The 23,054-nt window shown below is 37.1% G+C and overlaps 2 protein-coding genes across 2 annotated transcripts; one reads left to right on the top strand and one right to left on the bottom strand.

The window, feature by feature from the left end:
- The first annotated feature begins 1,792 nt into the window (after positions 1 to 1,792).
- On the top strand, positions 1,793 to 12,807 carry gtpbp10 (GTP-binding protein 10 (putative)). The gene is made up of 10 exons (XM_067395918.1): positions 1,793 to 1,929; positions 3,026 to 3,219; positions 5,891 to 5,982; positions 6,191 to 6,335; positions 6,625 to 6,698; positions 8,620 to 8,672; positions 9,024 to 9,131; positions 9,714 to 9,791; positions 10,359 to 10,482; positions 10,885 to 12,807. The coding sequence occupies exons 1-10, from the start codon at positions 1,897 to 1,899 to the stop codon at positions 11,124 to 11,126; spliced, it is 1,143 nt and encodes a 380-aa protein (XP_067252019.1). The 5' UTR covers positions 1,793 to 1,896; the 3' UTR covers positions 11,127 to 12,807.
- Positions 12,808 to 14,171: 1,364 nt separating this feature from the next.
- On the bottom strand, positions 14,172 to 22,822 carry LOC137029437 (meprin A subunit beta-like). Its single transcript, XM_067399046.1, has 14 exons — positions 22,730 to 22,822; positions 20,240 to 20,391; positions 19,730 to 19,797; positions 19,320 to 19,361; positions 19,151 to 19,191; positions 18,986 to 19,058; positions 18,769 to 18,886; positions 18,253 to 18,431; positions 17,870 to 18,088; positions 17,634 to 17,750; positions 15,250 to 15,474; positions 14,716 to 15,150; positions 14,426 to 14,590; positions 14,172 to 14,281 (listed from the first exon to the last, which is right to left on the bottom strand). The coding sequence occupies exons 1-14, from the start codon at positions 22,820 to 22,822 to the stop codon at positions 14,172 to 14,174; spliced, it is 2,037 nt and encodes a 678-aa protein (XP_067255147.1).
- Between the last annotated feature and the right edge of the window lie 232 nt (positions 22,823 to 23,054).

Raw genomic sequence — 23,054 nt, 5'->3', positions numbered from 1 at the left:
TTGTTGACATCTTGTAAATGGATAGGTATAAAGTAGACAACACGTTCTTAAAAATATTATTGTTTTAATACATAGTGGGTTCGCAAGTATGACATAATAACACCGCACCAGAATGAGCGACATTTATTTCTACAAGCTAATTTAGCTTACGTTTGATAGACGAGAGTCACAAAATACATTCTATCTCTACATTTTGACAGACATGAAAATTTAAACACAATAAAGTGACTAGATTTGCATTTCTTTTGAATGATAAGTTAGCACTTTGATGATCTCTTGCCTAGACGCACTGGCCCTTCTGCCCAGTCCGTGCGCGCGTGCGAGCACACAGTCCACATAGCGCTCCCAAAAGACCTGCGCCAGCTCCATGAACATGCCTTGATGTTTGGGTTGATTAGACCCGCTCAAGTGTGTCATGAAGTCCCAGAGACCAGCAACCGTATCGGCAACGGGTAATTTACGCGCTTGTATTACCGCTAGTGACGATGCGTCCCAGCATTCACGGTTTATCTCGCCCAGGTGTCCGGGAGTCTTGCCGCCTCCTGCCCTCTCGGTATTCAGCATCTCGAGATTGGGTACGGAGAACGATGATGCGGTGGCGAGCATCAGCAGAATCACTGACAGAAAGCGCCACCACTGGGCGTTAATGAATCCAATTAAGCGTTCCATTGGAACCTATGGAATTAACAGTGGAATCTTTTATGACTTGAAAACTAATGCCACATAAAACAACATTAACATTTTGGTAAATCAACAAAAAGTAATTTTGTCTCCAAGCAAGTGAAATAGTAAAACATTAGGCTTCTCGAAATGATTTACTTACAATATTTAGTTCAGCCGTCTCTTTTCTGCGATGTTCTGCAGACCCGTTTCCAGTCATACCAATGAGGCGAATAATTGGCATTGATCGAGTGTTTTACGACTTCTGGAGACTTTTAAAGCTCTGAGCGCCCACGTTTCAAGCGTCATACTGTTTGACTGTAGCCCATCCACTTACACTAAAAACCACTTGACGTGAAGAACATAATTAAATTACAATCTAAAGAACACAAGTAGAGCTCATGATTAGCCTACTATTATTTTTCTTTTTATTTCTTCTTTTCTTTTTTCTTTCTTTCTTTCTTTCTTTCTTTCTTTCTTTCTTTCTTTCTTTCTTTCTTTCTTTCTTTCTTTCTTTCTTTCTTTCTTTCCTTCTTTCTTTCTTTCTTTCTTTCTTTCTTTCTTTCTTTCTTTCTTTCTTACAAAACCTCATTTTTTCTTCTTCTGTAGCCTATTTGATTTTGCTATTCTATTAAACAAATGCTAAATTATTGAATGTAGCCTAACGTTTGTTTTGAGGCGCAATTTGCTGTCAACATGAAATATAATTGGGCGACTTAGCGTTATTTATTTATTTTTTTCTTCCTGGTATTCAAATCTATAGTTACAGTAGGCTACGCCCGAAGCTTAGGTTACAAAAGTTGACAGAGAGGGCAAGCGTCTGCTGGCATTAGATTTTCGTATTACCTTTTTTTTTTTTTTTTTTTTTTTAATAGGCCTACTTTATTTTTTTCTGATTCTGATTATTTCTGGTTATGATTATATGTCATGACAGGGAGAGTCATTGCCTAAAACTAATATTGTGTCAGACAACAAAACTGGCATAAGTTCATACGGTTATTATTGCGATTATTGAAAATTACGACGCTCTTATGCTGACTGGCAGAGGCGGAAACATGTATAGCTAATGGACAGCACTTGCAGCCAATCACGGCACACATTGCCATGTTTCCGGAAGCACGCACGTGTTTGGTCTTTCACTTTAGCAATGCAGAATCAGTAACGCTGTAACTTAAAACAGATAGACTGTGTACCAGTTTAGTAGCTTCAATCTCTGACTTGAGGAGCTATTTCGGGATGGTCTGGGCAAGCAGAGCTTGCTTCCGCAAGGTTAGTAACGTTGGCGAGTTTAGAGAATGACATTTAGATAGTCATTGGTAGCCCGACCTTCACATGCTTAGTTTCTGTGTCATTAACTGATAGTGTAACAAATTACTATGTGGCTTTTACTGTTACAAACATGATGCTACACACTTAGCGTGTTTAGCATACTCATCTTTTGGGGAAATGATTTGTAGAAATCTAGCTGACACACGTCTGTTCCAAATAATTAACATAATCCATAATTCTGATTTAAGAATTCCTTATTTTGTCTTTTTCAAAGTGGGCTATATGACTATTCTATAAATTAATGTTAAATGCGTTCTAACTTATATCTTATGGGTTAGCACCTGTATGATGGCGTGAATTAAATAGCCTATAGGTAATTTTCCTGATGCGTTTGTCAAGACCCCAGATGGCCCAGACACACTTAAATAAATGAAATTGAGCATGCTGCAAAGTGCGTAATGTTGACGAGGTGTTTGTGGAATTCTTGAGTCTTAGCTCCTCCAGGACGCAAGACGTAGCCTATTTATTAAATGGAATTTCCCTCTCACTCAGGATCACTTCATAGGGATATCATTGAGTGCTTTGCTGTAATGCTTTTAAAAGTTCATTTAGGTTGGGTTTATTAAATCATTCTTAACAAACAAACAAACATAAAATACTCATGTGAGGTATGTGAAATGTATGATTTAATCTAAACCACAAAAGCAAAATGTGACTTAAAACTGTTTTGGGATAGTTTTTAATTCTTGTCCTGGGGACCCACAACACTAAACATTTTCTATGTCTTTCTTATATGGCAAATTTATGCATTCATATTTCAACAAAGTTGTTGAAATTGTTTTTTTTTAAAGTCCATATTCATTCATCACCTCTTCAAAGTAAATTTAATTGTTATGCATATTATACATATTATTTAAGTGCCAAACTTTTTAGTATTTAATTAGTATCCATATTGAAGGTGCAAAAACAAGTAAATCTCAAATTATTGATATCATAATAGTCAAAGTGGTCATGTGGTCATAGTAGTCATGCATCCAAAAGTGAAATACCAACGATTTCACGAACTTAACCTAACTATGTGTTTCTTTTATTTCAGTATGGCAACTTTGTGGATAATATACGGCTGTATGTGAGGGGTGGGAGCGGAGGAATGGGTTTGCCCCGTTTAGGGGGACATGGGGGAAATGGTGGAGATGTGTGGGTGGTGGCCAAAAAAGGCACTACATTGAAGCAAATCAAGGACAAACACCCTAACAAACGATTCACTGCAGGTGTTGGTTCAAACAGCAGGTGAGTATTTTTTTTCTTTTAAAGAGTATAATGGGTGAGAGAAATGGCGATTGTCAGTAATATCTCTAAAAGGCCATAATTGGAATTTCTTCTATATTAAAGGCATATAAAATATAATAGCATTTTTGTATTTTTAATATATTATTGTGTTTTTAATACATAATCAAATATTTTAATTGATATACTCTACCAGTCAAACGTTTTTGGATGGTAAGATTTTTTATTGTTTTTAAAAGAAGTCTCTTCTGCTTACCAAGGCTTTATTTATTTGATCCAAACTACAGCAAAAACAGTAATATTGTGAAATATTTTCAAAATTTAAATGAACTGTTTTCTATTTGAATATATTTTAAAATATAATTTATTTCTGTGTTAGCAAAGCTGAATTTTCAGCATCATTACTCTAGTCTTCAGTGTCACATGATCCTTCTGGAATCATTCTAATATGCTCATTTGCTGGTCAAGAAACATTTATTATTATTATTATTATTATTATTATTGTTGTTGTTATTAGTGTTGAAAACATTTGTTTGCAATTTTTTTTTTTTTCAGGATTATTTGATGAATAGAAAGTTTAAAAGAACAGCATTTATCTGAAATGGAAAGCTTTTGCAACATTATAAATGTCAATACTGTCACTTTTGATCAATTTAATGCATCCTTGCTGAATAAAAGTATACATTTCTTTCCAAAAAAAAAAAAAAAAAATTTTTACTGACCCCAAACTTTTGAACGGTAGTGATAGTTACAAAATCTTTCTATTTCAGATAAATGCTGTTCTTTTGAACTTTCTGTTCATCAAATAATTGTACACTGTTTTCAACATTGATAATAATAATAAATGTTTCTTGTGTGTGCGTGTGTGTGTGTGTGTGTGTGTGTGTGTGTGTATATATAATATATATATGTTTGTGTGTACACTGCTAAAAATAATTAAAAACACTTTGAAAAAACATCAGATCACAATGGGGAAAAATATTATGCTGGATATCTATAATGGGTAATGTGTTAGGAATGAAAGGATGTCACATCGTTTGATGGAAATGAAATTTATCAACCTACAAAGGACTGAATTCAAAGACACCCTGAAAATCAATGTGAAAAACTGATGCAGCAAGCTAGTCCACTTTGCTGAACTCAAAATGGTACTCGGTAGTTGTATGGCTACCACGTGCTTGTATGCATGCCTGACAACATCGGGGCATGCTCCTAATGAGACGACGGATTTTGTCCTGGGGTATTTCCTCCCAGATCTGGACCAGGGCATCACTGAGCACCTGGACAGTCTGAGGTGCAACCTGGCGGTTTCGGATGGACTGAAACATAACGTCTCAGAGGTGTTTTATTGGATTTAGGTCAGGCGAGTGTGGGGGCCATTCAATGGTATCAATTCCTTCATCCTCCAGGAACTGCCTGCATACTCTGACCACATGAGGCCGGGCATTGTCATGCACCAGAGGGAACCCAGGACCCAATGCTCCAGCGTAATGTCTGACAATGGGTCCAAGGATTTCATCCCGAAACCTAATGGCAGTCAGGGTGCCATTGCCTAGCCTGTAGAGGTCTGTGCGTCCCTCCATGGATATACCTCCCCAGACCATTACTGACCCACCACCAAACCGGTCATGCTGAACGATGTTACAGGCAGCATAATCTTCTCCATGGCTTCTCCAGACCCTTTCATGTCTGTCACGTGCTCAGGTTGAACCTGTTAATTTCATTAACACCAAAGCAGCTGAAACTGATTAACAACCCTCTCTGCTACTTAACTGACCAGGAGTTTATCTGTCTTGATACAATTCTCTTATTAAAAAGTGTTCCTTTAATTTTTTTGAGCAGTGTATTTAATGACATTGATATGTGTCCAAGGGCCTATTTTTGCAGTAACTAATTGTGTGATCCCTCCTATTGATTTTGTCAGAGGGAGTTCTCTGAAACAGATGTATTTTAGGTGTTATTGTTTTGTCTGGTGAATCTGATGTAAGGAGATCTATATTGTTCTGATATTATTATGATGCATTCCCAATCTTTTAAATAGTTGCCTTAAATTAGTCTATAATTTTCAAGAGATTTTTAGCAGAATGTCCAAGCTTGTTTTTTTTTTTTTTCATTAAAGAAATAGTCAACCCAAATGTCAAGCTTCATAAAGGTTAAGAAAAGACCGTTAAAGTAGTCCAAAAATGTACTGTAATGTCATACAATTTTTAATGTGAGGAACAGATTGCTGTTATTCATTAAATAATCTTGAATTATTCAATTCTTAATAATAAATGGAAGAATTTCATTGTTTGCATGCAGCTAGAAAATCAGCACACTGAACATACAGTACCAGAAGGAGGTGATTTCGTGAACAACTTCTTTGATTTGCATGTGTCTCATTTCAGATTTAAATGTGCAGGTGTATGAATCATTGTATGTAATGTGCAGGTATATGTATCAGATTGTGCAGAAGTGAGTGAATAAACACTTATTTTTGTATTACTTTTCATGCCTGCATTACAGTGCATGAAAAGTAATGTGCTTTTCTGTAAGTTATGTCATAATTACTTTTTGATAACCTTGATGAAAAAATAACACAAATAATAGATCTTATATTTAACACAATGTAAAAATGTCAGTGATTTTGTAGCATAGAAACTGTAAGTGAAGTATTGTGTGGTATGTTTGTCAGTATTCATGCTCTGAGAGGGGCGAAAGGAGAGGACACCCAGGTCTTCACACCTACTGGGATCAGTGTTACAACGGATGGTGGGAGAATACTAGGTAATTTCATTTACACCTCTCTATAACATATAGATCATCCAGTGTTTTCCTTTCACATCCCTCATATCACTACACTTCTTTTTTTGATGTTTTTCTACACATTTTCTCTCACATCTGAACTATTATATCAAATGCCAATTTGTGTTGTTTGTTCCCTTTCATACTGTACTCTGTGTCTCTTAAGGACATTATATTCTTTTCACTTTAGGGGAGTTGAACTGTGAAGGAGACAGACTTTTGGTGGCTAGAGGTGGTCATGGTGGCTCTCTTCACTCGGGGTTCTTACCCAGTAAAGGTCAAACCAGACAGATTCGGCTCGACCTTAAACTCATCGCAGATCTTGGACTTGTAGGGTGAGAGAGTCTCTACACAGAATGTGGACTGGGGTGGGAGGTATTGCTGTCAGAAGTAAACAAAGTAAAGCACATAAAGAGCTAATCATGATGTAGGAAAAGTGCACAAAATAATGTATAGATAATTGTAAATAATAATTATGCATAATTAAACTATGCTTGGTTTGTAAACTTTATTTATCATAAAATGTCATTTGACCCTCCTTGTTTTATTGTTTTTTTCGGTGTATTTCACTTACACACATCAAACATTTTTTAAAGGTTTGATAGGCTTGTATTATTTTGACAGGTTTCCCAATGCAGGCAAATCCTCCTTGCTGACTGCCTTGTCTCATGCTAAACCAAGGATTGCCAGCTATCCCTGTGAGTACTGAACATTAGTATTAAAAAAAAATTTGTTAAACATCGTAGCGAAGTTTGATTGCAATAAATGTCAATGAGCATGTAAAAAAAAAAAAAAAAAAAAAAAAAAAATATATATATATAAATTCTTTATCGTGCTATGTCTGTCTCTCTGTCTGTGTGTGTGTGTGTGTATATATATATATATATATATATATATATATATATATATATATATATATATATATATATATATATATATATATATATATATATATATATATATATATATATATACAGTACAGTCCAGTCCAGTCCAAAAGTTTGGAACCACTAAGATTTTTAATGTTTTTAAAAGAAGTTTCATCTGCTCACCAAGGCTACATTTATTTAATTAAAAATACAGTAAAAACAGTAATATTGTGTAATATTATGACAATTTAAAATAACTGCGTACTATTTAAATATATTTGACAAAGTAATTTATTCCTGTGATGCAAACCTGAATTTTCAGCATCGTTACTCCAGTCTTCAATGTCGCATGATCCTTCAGAAATCATTCTAATATGATGATTAGTTCCTCAAGAAATATTTGTTATTATAAAATGTTGAAAACAGTTGTGTACTTTTTTTTTTTTTTCAGGATTCCTTGATGAATAGAAAGTTCAAAAGAACAGCATTTATCTGAAATACAAAGCTTCTGTAGCATTATACACTACCGTTCAAAAGTTTGGGGTCAGTAAGAATTTTTATTTTTATTTTTTTGAAAATAAATTAAAGAAATGAATACTTTTATTCAGCATGGATGCATTAAATCAATCAAAAGTGGCAGTAAAGACATTTATAATGTTACAAAAGATTAGATTTCAGATAAACACTGTTCTTTTGAACTTTCTATTCATCAAATAATCCTGAAAAAAATATTGTACACAAATATTTTGTACAATTGTACACATTAAATGTTTCTTGAGCAGCAGATCAGCATATTAGAGTGATTTCTGAAGGATCATGTGACACTGAAGACTGGAGTAATGATGCTGAAAATTCAGCTTTGCCATCAGAGGAATAAATTACTTTGTGAAATATATTCAAATAGAAAACAGTTATTTTAAATTGTAATAATATTTCACAATATTACTGTTTTTACTGTATTTTTAATTAAATAAATGTAGCCTTGGTGAGCAGACGTAAAAATCTTAGTGGTTCCAAACTTTTGGACTGTACTGTGTGTGTGTGTATATATATATATATATATATATATATATATATATATATATATATATATAAATAAATTAGTTAATGTGTGTTAATATTAATTTGAGTAATGTGTTTGTTTATAACTGATACCAGTTACTCTGAAACAAGGTGATAAAATGGAGAGAATAAATTTTTTTTTTTTAAACATATAATTGGTATTGGCAGATATCACCCTGAATAATCGGCTATCGTTACAGGTGGAAAATTTTGTATCTGTGCATCTCTCTTTTTTTATATATATATATATATAAAAAAGAGAGATGCACAGATACAAAATTGTATATTATATATTATATATATATATATAATCATGCTATATCTGTCTGTCTGTTTGTCTGTGTCTATCTACAATCAGCAAGAAAAGAGACATCCCTTTTTCAGGATACTGTATTTTTAAAATAATTTTGTAAAAGTTTTACAGGTCTTTTTTGAAAAGTCTTTAAACAATGTTTTTCATGCTTGTTCAGTGTACCATAAACAATTATTGCACATGCACCTGTGGAAATGTCCTAACAGTTTACAGGCGGTAGACAATGAAGGTCACAGTTACCATAACTTGGGACATTAAAGAAACCTTTTCATGGACACTGAAAAACACCAGGAGAAAGATGATTCTTTTTTTGCTGAGTATATATCTATTTAAAAATTGCTATTTTTACAATTATCCCTTGTTTTTTCCCTTCAGTTACAACTTTAAGACCTGAAATCGGAAAGATCATGTATGATGACCACAAACAGGTAGGATGACAGGCTCTTCAAACTCATAACTTTCACTCAGGAGGATGCTGTCATGTCACACAACTTATTGTAGTTATAACACTGGCATGCCAGTTCAGAAGACCACATTGGTCTTTGTTTTTAATTTATGGATACAACGAGGTTAATTAAATTTATTTATACATATTCCTTCTAAAGAGAATTAAACCAAAATTACAATATACAGTTAAACCAAGATTTCAACCAAAAATAATAATTACAAATGATAAACAGATCTTTAGCAAATACGATTTTATATTATATGTTGTGTCATATAATACACACTTCTTCAGACTGATGTCAGAATGTTACAGCAGTTATTTTTCTCCAAAGGTTTCAGTGGCAGACTTACCAGGACTCATTGAAGGTGCTCACGTGAATAAAGGCATGGGACACAAGTTTCTCAAGCATGTGGAAAGAACCAAGCAGCTCATGTTTGTGGTACTGCGTTCAGTGTGTTATGTTGTGAACCTAATGTTAAAGTCCCCCTGTAGTAAAACTCCACCAAAATGACACATTTAAATGTTTTTTTTTTCAAATTTAAAAATTTCTTCATACCTTAAAATAGCCTGAATGTAACTCTACATCCTCGCTTCATTTAGTATATGCAGATCCATAAATATGCATGTTAGTCCCTGCCTCCACTCAATCACACCAGCTCAGAATATCTGATCAACTCGGTCAACTTTACTGCAGTAAGCGCTACACGGAAGAAGTGGAAGAGCAAATTATACAGGCTCATTGATATATCAGAATTTTAATGCTTTTTATGTATTGCTTTCTACGTCAGACACAAAACAAATTGATACGGGTGATTTCAAATTGCCTTTCTTTAGTAAACTCCAGTTTTAAGGAGAAAATACTTAGCAAAGGTGTTGACTTATGAATTTGCACAGGGTTTTCTAAAAGCATAATAAAAACACCACAAAGACATATAAACAACATTAAAAACTTGATTTTCACTACAGGGTGTCTTCAAGGCCTGGGAGAGTTGTATATTAACTTTATGTTCTGATGTTTCAGGTTGACGTCTGTGGGTTTCAGCTAGCTAGTAACACACCATTTAGGTCTGCATTTGAAACCGTACTGCTTTTAACCAAGGTAAATATATATACACTACCATTTAATAGGTTGGGGTCAAATTTTTTATTTATTTTTTATTTTTTTTATTTGGCAAGAATGTATTGAATTGACCAAAAGTGACAAAGACATTTATAATATTACAAAATATTTCTATTTTCAAATAAATGCTGTTCTTTTGAACTTTCTATTCATGAAAGAATCCCAGCACAACTGTTTTCAACGTTGAAAATAATGAGCACCAAATAAGCAAATAATAGCTGCTGAAAATGTAGCTTTACTATTACAGAAATAAAATACATTATTGAATATATATTAAAATAGAAAACAGTTAAATTGTAATAATATTTCACAATATTACTGTTTTAGTGTATTAGTTTCCAGTCATTTTTGATAAAATAAATTCGGCCTTGGTGAGCAGAACAGACTTCTTTCAAAAATATAAAAAAAAAAAAAAAAATAAACTTTGAACACACACACACACATATATGTAACCTGTTTGAAATCATAAAAGCATTACTGCTTATCTACAGTCTCTTTTTCAAAATTGTGCTGCATAACTTGCTCATGATTTTCTTTGTTAACCAGGAGCTGGAGTTGTATAAGGAGGAACTGTTAGGCAAGCCAGCCATCCTGGTCATAAATAAGATGGACCTCCCTGAGGCTCAGGGCCGGCTCAGAGAGCTGGAAGCTCACTTGGAGAACCAGGAAGGTAGGTATACAAACAAGCTTTTTAGGGGACTATTTGTTATATAGGAAACATCACGCATATTAGTCACAGATTATGTTTAGGCTTAGCCTTTGTTTTGTGTTTTCAGGTATATAGCAGGTGTATCATTTCATATCATGACATTTATCAATAAAGTGGTTGTATTATTTTTCATGCAATTGCATTTAAAAAGTACTCTTGAGAATTACCATTCTTTACACAAATATGGGTTATTAATTTGTATGTACCATTTTGGCAGTCTCAAGTTTCTGCCACAAGTACATTTTGCTGAAATGCAGACCTAATGTGATTGTTCCTTTGCCTGACCTTTAAAGAGTTCTTGATGACTGTGTACGTGCATTTTTCCTCAATTAATAACTTTAGAGTGACGCTCTGCTTTCCTAGAATCAAGCAACATCTTTCCTGAGGACGTCATCCCTAAAACACTAATGCGTTTTGCACAAATCATCCCAGTCTCTGCCACGACTGGCCTTGGACTGCCCTTGCTCAAGTCCCTCATCCGTCAATCACTTGAGGAGCAGGATGCCATAGAAACTGAGGGTCAGCGCAGTGAGAAGCTACTCAAGTTGAGAAAGGAGATTCCTACTTCATCCATACCCAGCTGGGGGGGTTCTCAAACAACCTGAAGTCTCATATTTAGGTTTGGGTATGGCAGTCCATAAACAGTCCTCAGGGATACAGTTGAACATTTGCAGACCTGTGAAACATGTGTGGCTATAAGGAACACAAAGGGCATGTTTTTCACTTATCAAATCAGTCTAATTTGTATAGATTTGTATCTGTGCCTTATGTGTTTACAGTTTAATGTAACTGCATTCATGAAATGTTTGAAGTTGGTTTTAGCTGGTCTCCCATTCTGATCAGTCTGGTCTGGTTTGCTGGTTTTAAAGGGGTTTTGGGAAATTTTCAATTGAACAGGCTCGGAGACCAGAATAAAAACCAAACTAATTATCTTAGGCTGACAGAATCAGAACTGATTTTTTTTTTGCTGTTGTTTGTGATGTAGGTATATCATGTCTTCATTGATTTGTTTCATACTAGAATATACAGCACCAGATATTGTCAGAGTGAGAGTGAATGGAAGGATGAACTGAGAAGCACAAAAAAGTCACATGTTGACTGTTATTATATTGAAAGACTGAGAAAATCCAAGTATGAATCGAAAGTCTGGTCAAAATGTCAACAAAGCAGAGAAATAGATTTGACGTTTTTTGTATCTCAGCAAGCTGAAATTCTGGAATCATAAGTTCAAAGGGATTTTTCATTTTTAACTGTTACAATGGCATTATTAAACCAATCACTGTCACTTGACAGAGCACTTAAACCTAAGTCAGAGCAAAAGTATTCTCTCTGAGTTCTCAAGTGTTTTTTTGCTGTTTATCAGAAAACCTTCCTTGCTAAATTTTTATTAACATAAATGTATATGTTCTGTTCACCTGCAGACAAGTGGCAGCTCCACCATATGCCACAAAAATCTTGCAGGTGGTTTTAATTGCAGGCCAAACCAGGGTGCATAGGCTCCTTTTCAGAGTTTGCTGGGTTTTTTTTTTTTTTTTTATTTGTATGCATATTCTCTTATAATCACATTCAAACACATTTGAACATTTTAGTCATATTTATTAAACTGATTTCTTGCAAAACTGTTTTAAACATTTCAAGGTTAGGTTAGTACTTTACAGCTAATAGTATTCATTCAGTGATTAATCACTTTGAAAAGACTCAAATATTTACCTTAACCATTACAGAGGTTTGATTCACACATTATTACAGAGTTTGACAATAAATTGCTTATTTATAAATTAAGATAAAAGGCCTTTGCACACTGAGTCTATGTATTTTTTTCGCCGTTAGGGGTCGCTAAATTCTTCAAAACAATAACAAATGCCTAGATTGATGACGCAGTGAATTAGCATCATGGAACTTGTCGTCATGCCACTGTAACTTTTATATCCATTAAAATGTTTATGGGGAATGCATGTTTTTTACATGACTGTAGTATCTGGTATGAAGCAGGGCGTGGCTGAGCGTGGCGGACGTGATTGCTAATGAGAGACAGATATCAGTGCCACGCGTGAGCCCCAGGGTATATAAAGGAATGAGGACATTTCATTCTACCGAATTACCCACAAGTGCTGAAATACTACTCATAGAGGTCAGTTTATTTGACGAATTAAAATTGTAAGGTAACGCAGCACTCTTTCACTTGGTCTAACGTTACACTATCATACTAAACTGCATTTGAGTGTGTTGAAAATTGTAATGTTATTCTGTGTATTAGTTTGTTGGCTGTATGAGACTAACAGTAAACTAGACTAATCTAACTAATCTGTTTAAATTATATTAAGTCATATTACCTTAGCTAATTCCAGCCACTGAATTCGGCATCTCTGTCGTGTTTGTGCTTTTTTTCTGGATTATTTTGTACAATTATTAAATAATAATAATAATAATAATATATACAATTATAAAATAATATGGCTTGCTGCGTTAATGGTCGATACTCAAGGCAGATGTGCGTCTGTGTAGATCTGCAAGCATGCGGAAGATGAATAGTTTGTCGCAAGACTCTCTCCATCTCAGAAACGCCACGCCGATCCTCACTTATTTCTCTTTTTGTCCCAAAGTTTGCTTGCCATGGTCCATAATGTTTGAATGAAACATGCCGGTAGACATTATGCAGCTATCTGCGTCTGGTTCCATGGTTACTTTGCTGTACAAGCAGAAACCAGGGATAACGCAGATATTACATAATTGACAGGCGACAAGTGACGAGGGATGGGCACTACTTAAAATTGTGAATTTCTCTGAATTTACAAATTCTTGGAAACATTTAGGATAATGTAAGTACACAATTGAACAAAATATATAACACTGTGCAAGTGGTTTTTGTATATTTTAATATAAAAATCGTACATATTGTGCCTTTAAGAGTAACATAAATTGTAGATAAATGAATATAAACGTAATCTGTTCAGCTCCTTTCATTAACAATACACATTTAGTTACCAGAAAGCTGCAGTTCTTTGGCACTGAACTCTTGTGTAGTGAGACACAGAGTTGTGATAATAGTTATTTCTTATTATTAACTCGTTAGCAAAAAAGACAAAACATCAAGATGATCAGAGAGGAAGCAGTCTTAAGACTGGCACTGGAATTGCAAAATATGTCCACACAATCACTAAAAAGGGGAGGTAAAAATATGAAAATAAGATCATTAATGCATTTTAATAATTTGCCTTCATGTTTACGCTCTTTTGGTTGGTGTTTGTATTCCACTCATGTTTAACAATGCTTTACTTAGTGTATAAGGCATTCAAAGGTTTGAGAATTTTTCCTTTTCACTGATAAGGTTGAAAGCTGAAGTGATTGTAACTTTAATTATCTAAATGTTCATGTTTAATCCCATGTTTTCCAATCAGTTATTTTTTTTTTCCATTTAAAAAGTGAGAGAGAATAAAGGTCAACAACTTTAATGGTTAAAGTTGACAACTTTAAGGGTAACAATTTAATTATATTGGAGTCAGATAAATAACTAAATTATACATGCAATTATATCATCCATCAACTGCTTTTTGTTACTATTATTAGTTCAAAATTGTAGAGTAAGCTTCCAGCCATACTACGATAATTAACTGAATTAAATAAGGACACAACAGAGCTTAAATGGATATTCACCTAGCACATGGTCCTTGCTGAGCACTCGCATCAGGAGAAACTTTGATGTTCTTCACTTTCACTTTAGGACAGGGAAGAGAGTTATTCTGAAGGAGCCCTGAGATTTCTGGATTGGAAAACAACATTTACAGAAACGAGAAAGTGGGACACAATAGAAATGTATCATAGCCGCCCAACTGAATCCTTGACATCATTCTAGTTATGCCCAGTTTGCTTCAAATTAAACTTGAGGTTACTTCACAAAACCTACCTTGCATGGAGAGGAGAAATATGATGTCACCACCCTTGATGAACTCTCTTCTAGTGAGCTCATCTTTTGTTATGGCATATATATAAACCCAAGTACCCACAAATACAGACTCATTGCCAATGACAACTTGACTTCTGTTTCGAGGATTGTTCCAGTAATAAATATCTGTAACAACAAAATGTTGCTATTTAAAGGCCCTTCAAAGCTACAGAAAATAACTTCTCAACTAAGTAAAATGTTGCATATAAACACATGGTGTTATGGAAAAATATATATAATCAGATTCTCACTGGAAGAAATCGAAGTAGGGTCAGTGGTGATGCTTTGTTCAGAGGACATACGCTTCTGTATGTGTGGATTCTGGTCGAGGATCTGGAAGGTTATTTGTCTCCATGGACAAGGCCACTGCAACTGGTCATCATATGCTCCAGATACTGGACGAACATACATTATAAGGAGATTCGAAGTCACCGATAACTTAGCCTGAAAGCGATAACCATCACTGGAGTAATACAATGGACTCGTCAAAATCCCATTGTTCAAAAACTTATCAAAGTCCCTTATCTGCCATATTTGGGGACACTCAGTCTCTGAAATATTGATATCATCCAGTGAAAAGCCTCCACTGGAGCTTCCAGCTCCTTTACGGGCTTCGAATACAGTTTGGAAAGTTTTATTTGCATTCAGTGACACATGATGCAGCTTCCAGTAATTACCAGGGCATTCTGCAAGAAATGAAACATTTTAGGAACATTTTAAAAACATAGGCTGACATACTGTATGTTTTTTCCCCTGTAATATGTAAAGTACTTGAAGAGACAGACCTGTGATCTGATCCATAAGTCTGAGAGTTCCTCTGTTGTCTTCTTCATTCTGGTACTCTCGGATCCAGATGTTGAGCTGGTCAGACTCATTACCACTGTAATAGTAGTAGAACTGCAGACACTGGACTTTGCAGTCTCTTTTAGGGGTCATTGTCTTGCTCTCCATTCTGGCTGCATCCCCCTTCTTTTTGCCCTCAGTGCTGAAGTGCATGAAAAAAGACGTCCCTGTAGGAATGAAAACAGGTGTATAGTTGTAACTTTGCAACTGGTGGGTACAGTGACTGTGGATAACAGTGGATGGGCAGTGTGTGTAGAAGCAGCAGTGGCTTAATATTATGTTAAGCAGCTCTTAAAACATATTGAATGAGCATGTCTGATACTTCATGGCATATTTTAATGTGTTGCAGGTAGTGAAATACAGTGCAAAGCATGCCATTTCTTGTTGCCAACAGATGGCACTGAAAATTTGCATGTAGGTGTCTTCAGGCTAGGACTCTTATCAAACGTGTGAAGTTTGGGGCAGATCGAACACTGTATGCCTGACTTGCAATGGACTCGCCCTTCAATGAAAACTCAAGATCTTCGCAATTTAACATCGCTAAGGCCTTAAGATTAGACTGACCAAGTATGATGATGTTCTGGTTAAATTTCAATGAGGAGTTAATCACAGTGTAAGGCTACGTCCACACGAGGCCTATTGCTGTTGTTGGTGGTGTTTTGTGGTGTTAGCGCGTCTGACTAGGGTCGGCACGTGGGGTGATGACATCATCGTTTCAGAAAATATACGGATTGCCCCGTCCACACGACAACGCCAAGCCGGCGTTTTCAAATTTTTCCACTCTGGGACCCGGTTTCAAAAAATACCGGTTTCACCTTTCGAAAACGCCGGATCCGTGTGGACGAAACGCCTATCCGATATAAATTTGTGCGGTTTCGAAACGCGTCTCCGTGTAGACGGGGCCTAAAACATGACATTTCTTGTTGCCCGCAGGTGGCGCTATGACTGTAACTGAATATTGGCATGTAGATGTCTTCAGGCCAGGACTATAATTAAACATGTGGGGTCCTATCATACACCCGGCACAATGCGGCGCCAGACGCGACGCAAGTGTTTTTTTTGCTAGTTTCAGCTCGATGCAGTTGTTTAAATAGCAAATGCATTTGCTCCCATGGGTGTGCTGGTCTGAAAACGAGGTGTGTTCAGGTGCATTGTTGGCGTGTTGCTATTTTGAGGCAACTGAAATAGACTGCGCCATTGACCTACTGAAATCTGGTCTAAATTTAATGACACAATATTTGTTTTGTTATTTAAAGAGCGCGTTCGTAATGTGCGCCTATATGCGGGTGCACAACGCACTTTTTACACACACAGGGACATGCAGCAGCACACAATCATGCCAAATATTAAAAATAAAAGGATTAGTTATAAAAATAAAAAGATTATTATTGTGAGCATAAAGATAAAAATGCTTTGGTGGAATCTGGCTTAAACCTTGTGCACAAGCAGATCCGTTTCCTCGCTAGAGAAGTGTTCAGTGTTTCCGCTTGCAAATTCTGCTATGTATATAACAATTCTCCCATAACAAATCATTAAAATACGGCCTGTGAAGTTTGGGGCAGATTGGACATTATATACCCAAGTTACAACAACTTCCTGTTTCATGGCGAAACATCGAAATTTGTCAGACCACCACGGATATGCCCTTCAGCGAAAACTCAAGATTTTCGCAAATTAACGTCACAAAGGCCTTAGGATTTGATGGAGCAAATATGATGTTGATCAGATTAAAGTTCGAGGAGGAGTTCATTAAAGTACAATGTTTGGTACATGTGTCTACCGAACTTCATACTTGTACATGAAACGCAGTGCAAAAGGCGCTTAATTGAAATTTTGTAGGCTATCGAACTGCCACACCAAATTCTGAAACTCATAATCAGACGTACATTTTTACCACTTCTGATCCGTGTGCAAACTTTCTTGAGTTTTCAAACATGTTTAGGCCCTCAAAAACGTGATTCATTTTGGAGAAGAAGCGATACAATAGGGTCCTGACAACATTTAACAAATTTTTAGTAATATTTGAATAAAGTTTGAATAAAAATGTATCTAAAACGGACATCCCTTTTGGTGCCTCAGAATATTAGCTTCTGACAGAAAGTGAAGTAAAGACCACTTAGAGACTTCACATCATGAACACAAAGAAAAGCCCATTGAAGTTGAGAAGTTGTAGAGGGCTTGAAAATTTAGGAACCACTGCTGCACTATTGACTAAAAAATGGGCACTAAAGTCATTTAAGGTTAAGAAAAGTATGCTAAACATGCACAAATTGCCCTAATGTCAAATCAGACACTTTCCATTGTCAGACTGATTAACAGATCTCACCATTCTGTTCTTTGCTCAAGTAGCTGTGGTCAGTCACATTGATGCCACTCACTGACTTCACTCTCTGCCAGCCATGATCATCAAAACTGCAGTGGTCAAGAAAAGAGATGGAGGAATCTGTAATGCAAACAGACAAACACAGGAAAATTCATTACAATTTCCATTAATCACAATCGTCCTTACATTGAATTTCCATAAAAAACAGCTATAATGAAAACAGTCTGTAAAACACTCACTGCATTTATAGAGTTTGTTGAGCTCAATCGCATCATATTCACTGATGTCCAGGCGTTGACCAATCACATTTTGGAACTCAGGAAGCTTGGTGATGATCGTGGATCCATTACCGTTACTGAAGGCATTTTTATCATAATGCATCACAGAGTAATAGTCATATGGGGTGCCTTGGGTGGTGGTCACATTCTCACTATATTTATCGAAATTGCTCACCTTCCCTGAAAATATGGACCATTACAGTTATTAAGGTTGTTCATTACTATAAGTGCTCATTAATTACATGGACACTTCACTGTCATGTCAAATGACTATTTTACTAGTTTCCTAAAAAAAAAAAAATATATATATATATATATATATATATATATATATATAGGGCAACCTTTAATGATGTTTTCAAATTTGATGGTCACATAATCATCTCTGTCATATCTTGACTGCTCATGCCAAAATCCTAGTGCATGGAGAAACTCATGCTCAACAATGCTTTTTGTTCCACAGCCATTTCCAATGGAAAGAGTCTGACCTCCAGGAGATGTGCGGCCGACATATGACCAACACCTGCAAAATATGTGAGAAATATTTACTATATTTACATTTACGTAGCACATAGGTGAATAAAGGTTATGTTAACATCAAATTATGTAGTCCACATGTTAGAACAAAAATGTCATAAAAAAATCAAAATGTTATGTTTGTTATATTTAAAATTTTTTATAGTTAGCCACACTTTGCTTTAAGATTACAGTTCTACACCTGGCTTCTCAACCAGCTTTATAAGGTGGCAAATGAAAAATGAGGAGTTTGAGAATGTTTTATTCCATAAATTATTTGTAGGATAGTTTAGGATATCAGCATAATCTATGGAATAGGTGTACTAACTGGAACCATACTGTACCCTTCACGACTCTCCACAGAGATGTAAACTTTTTCTGCTGCTCTGGGCTTGAAGTCAATACATGATTTCAGTCTGAACTGCTCAAAGGCTCTCAAAATTATTCCTTTATAGTTTATACCTATAAACCACAATCAAAAACACATGATGGATGGAAAAATACAAACTAATTTAAAAGTAGATTTGCTAAACTGTAAGTGAGAAATCCATCTTTTCTTACTTAGATTCACACTCATCTCATATGGGATGGGAATATCCCACCGATTCCTAAGAATGGCGCTCCTTTGATTAGGCTTTAAAGCAGATTGTTTTTAAGTATCAAGAGAATACCATATCTACTGAATTCTGAATTATCCGGTATTGTATTTATAGAATGTCTTGGAACAGAACTCACCACCATGATGTCTCCTTCTTTGAGATTTAAACCTAATACAACAAGTGTTCAGTTTACAGTAAATATGTTTAAATTAAACAGGAGTAAAAATAATGTATGTATAAAAAAATGCATAATAGTAAGATAGCTTACTGCTTATATAAATGCATTTGAGTTTTACCTTTGTTTAAATCAGGAATGTCCTTCCATTCCTCATTAATGCCTTTTGAGAAAAATATAATGAAGAAAGCAAAAGACAGACAGAGCATTGTGTGCACTGCATTCAGTGCAAGACAAAACAATCATTTTAATGAAACAGCCTAAAAGTAAATCATAACTTCGGGCAGTATAGCGAGGAGTCAAAACAGGAACCTTTACCCTACACGCATATTAAACATCACAATAGCTTTTAAACAATGTCAGTGACTTTGCTGTACTCACCAACTATATCTGGTGCAGGCTGAGAACATGAGATATGAAAACAAAATTAATGCATTAAGAAAAATTGATTTAATAATAAAAAAAAAACAAAAAACATATACCCCCTTTTCAATGACAATGTGCTGTAGAATAAGCTGTCTACCAACTTACCATAGGTGATGCTGGGCAAAAAGCCAAAGCCAAACTCAGCAAAAGAAATGTGCATAAATGCATCTTCACTGGAAATCATAATCCATAATACATAAGGTCATCAAAATATGTGATTAAAGTTCTAGAAACTTAAAATCTGCATGCTTACCGGTTTTCAGTCACTGATTTGACTGAACATTCGATCGCCCAGTTTGACAGTAAAATTGTGCATATTCATAGTTCTGGTCTTCCTCATATTGAGCTCCCTGTACAATATATTTACATATTTACATAATCAAAAGCAGTTTTCACAGGCATGCTAGAACCCTTTTTTTTTTCCAACCTTCATTGACAGGTTCTTAAATTCATCCATTTTTTTTCTCAGTGTATTAGTTTAAAAAAACACTAGAACCTTTTGTGCAATCGAACCATAATGCCATCAAAAAAGCTTTTTATATTTCAGAGTAAGGATATGATTTAACATGATGACATTAATTTAAGTGTATACATTTAATGTGAGTAAATCCTTACAGTGGATTGCCCACATAAAACCCTCCTCCTGTGTTAACCCATGCAGGTCCCACAGCTGTTTTGCCCTTTCTGGCTTCATCTGTAGTATTTGCAAATGAGGCTGGGTTCACACTGGAGCTGGTGAGGTCTGTAGTAACCTTGAGATGGGCATCCTGAGATAGAAATGGGAAGCAAAGGGAGAAAAAATGCATCTGACTTGCTGCACCCATTCCGATGAGATCTCCTAGATCTGGTGAATCTGAATTAATTTGCATTCCCAGGTCCAAACTTAAGAATAGAGGCCTTTGCTGTTGTTGGACCTAAGCTATGTAAGAGCCTCCTGGCCCACATTAGAACTGCTCAACTATCTCATTATTTTCTTTGGCTTTTAATATTCTGTGATCCCTCTTGTTTTTGTTTTTGTATTGTTTTTTGATTGCTTGTGCCTGTTATGTTTTCATTGTTGTCTCTTAAATATTGTGCAGCACTTGTCAACTTTGGTTTTTAAATGTGCTTTTTAAACAATATTGATTGGTTGAAAAATTAGCATAACTGCTATTTATATTATTTTAGGCAAAGATGATCATTTGTTACAATTTTATCAGACATAGTACAACATTTTCCTGAAGGCTTTTGCAGAGTTTAGGAGCCAGAGGTGAAAAAGCTACCAAATAGCAATTTGATGTAGTCCAGAGTTTATTGACTTTAATGAGCATGATGGATTCTAGCGTGGTACAAGTTTGGTTATGTAGATAGACAGTTTAGGATCCTTTAAGTTAGTGCTTCTCAAGCCTGTCCTGAAGGACCCCAGCACTACACGTTTTGTATGTCTCCCTCATCAGCTTATTAGTAGAGACTGCAAGACCTGAATTAGGTGTGTCAGATAAGAAAGTGTGCAGTGCTGGGAGTCCTCCAGGACATGTTTGAGAAGCACGGTTGTAAGCTAATAAAATAAAATTTGCTGTTAAAATTGGGGTGATATGGTCACATTGTTACGTGTACTGGTGTAGAGACGAGGCAGATACGGATTTCCACAATACATATACTTCTTTACTTAAACAAGGCAGGAGGCACCAAACATACATTTAACATAAACAGAGAACCGACAAGGAGTGAATGGAGTGCGTGCGATATAAAGGGTGTGTTAATGAGAGAGTCCAGGTGCAGGTGATCCGTGATGATAGGGAGATGACGAGGGAAGTGAGTGCAGGTGTGGAGAACAGGAGGATGATGGGAAATGGAGTCCAGGGGAACAAGGGATCTGTAACAGTACCTCCCCCTCCCGGTAGGCGCGTCCTCGCGCCATAGATGTAACAACCGGGAGGGGGGCGGGCGCCCTGGAGACCTCCACTCCAGTCTACTCCTCCCCCTGCTCCGGTTTGAGGTCTCCAGGGCGCCCGCCCCCCGCCCCCCTCCCGGTTGTTACATCTACGGCACGTTTTTGGCGCCCAGGTCCAAAAACCATGGCGGGTCAGGAGCCGTGGGCAGCCATGGTGGGTCAGGGGCCGAAGGCGGCCATGGCGGGTCAGGGGCCGAAGGCGGCCATGGCGGGTCAGGGGCCGAAGGCGGCCATGGCGGGTCAGGGGCCGAAGGCGGCCATGGCGGGTCAGGGGCCGAAGGCGGCCATGGCGGGTCAGGGGCCGAAGGCGGCCATGGAGGGTCAGGGGCCGAAGGCGGCCATGGAGGGTCAGGGGCCGAAGGCGGCCATGGAGGGTCAGGGGCCGAAGCCTTCGAGGCGTTGAGCCCAGGCGACGCTGAAGGACTGGCGGGAGATGGCGGAATCCACGGCTCCGCCGACCGAAGCGCAGCCGGGGCTCCAGAAGGCCGCAGTGGAAGCAGGAAGACATACAACAAAACGAACACCGGGGGGAGTGAGGAGGCCAACTGAATCCTAGGGACGGAGCGACGGAGCGGAGACGGAGAGGTGTAGTCCAGAGGGGAGGGCAGGCTGACTAGTGCACAAGGTGTGAGTGGAGGCAGGATGGATACTGGTGAAGCTGGTGGACTGATGGGCAACGGTGGAGCAGAGGGAGGTTGGAGCCGGGGTGAAGGTAATCGCCCAGAGGTCCGAGGTGGAGATCTGGGCGAGGGGGCTTGAGGTGGAGGTTCAGTGTAAACATAAATGGGAGGAGGCGGGAGAGGGAGGCAGGGAGGGAAAACAGTCTTTGGGCTGGATATTACAATAACACAGTTCATAATAGGAGTGGGCTCGGCGGCGGCGGCTGGAGCGGCTGGCTCGGCGGCGGCGACTGGCCCGGCCAACCGGGTTTCTGGATGGACTGGACGACAACACTTATCCCAAACCTTATCCACGCAGAATTTGGAGCCATTTAACCACAAAATTAAATTGATAGTTTCGCTTAAGGAGAAACAAAAAACAGGTTCATCAAAACGGATAGTGTCGTCATCCAATCCATCCAAAAACAGGGAGATCAAAACTGCTTCAGGCCAGTCAGACAAATAAGCGAGCTTAACAAACTCCTCCACATACCTCTCCAGCGAACGACCCACCTGAAGGAGCCCGATAAGCCGCTCGCCAGCTGACAGGGTTGTAGTGTGAGGCATGGGAGAAGTTGTAGCCTGGGAGACTGAGAATCCCTCCATGTTGTGGAAATCCAGTCGGTTTAAGGTCGGTTCTTCTGTTACGTGTACTGGTGTAGAGAGACGAGGCAGATACGGATTTCCACAATACATATACTTCTTTATTTAAACAAGGCAGGAGGCACCAAATATACATTTAACATAAACAGAGAACCGACAAGGAGTGAATGGAGTGAGTGCACTATAAAGGGTGTGTTAATGAGAGAGTCCAGGTGCAGATGATCCGTGATGATAG

This window comes from Chanodichthys erythropterus, chromosome 2 (assembly GCF_024489055.1).
Source record: "Chanodichthys erythropterus isolate Z2021 chromosome 2, ASM2448905v1, whole genome shotgun sequence".
In the NCBI taxonomy this organism is placed as follows: Eukaryota; Metazoa; Chordata; class Actinopteri; order Cypriniformes; family Xenocyprididae; genus Chanodichthys; species Chanodichthys erythropterus.
The sequence above is the reverse complement of the archived record's forward strand: the minus strand, read 5'-3'. Positions and strand labels throughout refer to the sequence as shown.

Coding starts and splice junctions, on each gene's coding strand:
- gtpbp10 (XM_067395918.1), top strand. CDS start 1,897: ATGGTCTGGGCAAGCAGAGCTTGCTTCCGCAAG. Junction 6,336..6,624: donor GCAGATCTTGGACTTGTAGG/GTGAGAGAGTCT, acceptor TTATTTTGACAG/GTTTCCCAATGCAGGCAAAT. Junction 9,792..10,358: donor CCGTACTGCTTTTAACCAAG/GTAAATATATAT, acceptor TTTGTTAACCAG/GAGCTGGAGTTGTATAAGGA.
- LOC137029437 (XM_067399046.1), bottom strand. CDS start 22,822: ATGGAGGGATTCTCAGTCTCCCAGGCTACAACTTCTCCCATGCCTCAC. Junction 20,392..22,729: donor GGCTTATCGGGCTCCTTCAG/GTGGGTCGTTCG, acceptor TTTCTATCTCAG/GATGCCCATCTCAAGGTTAC. Junction 14,591..14,715: donor CCCTACTTCGATTTCTTCCA/GTGAGAATCTGA, acceptor TTGTTGTTACAG/ATATTTATTACTGGAACAAT.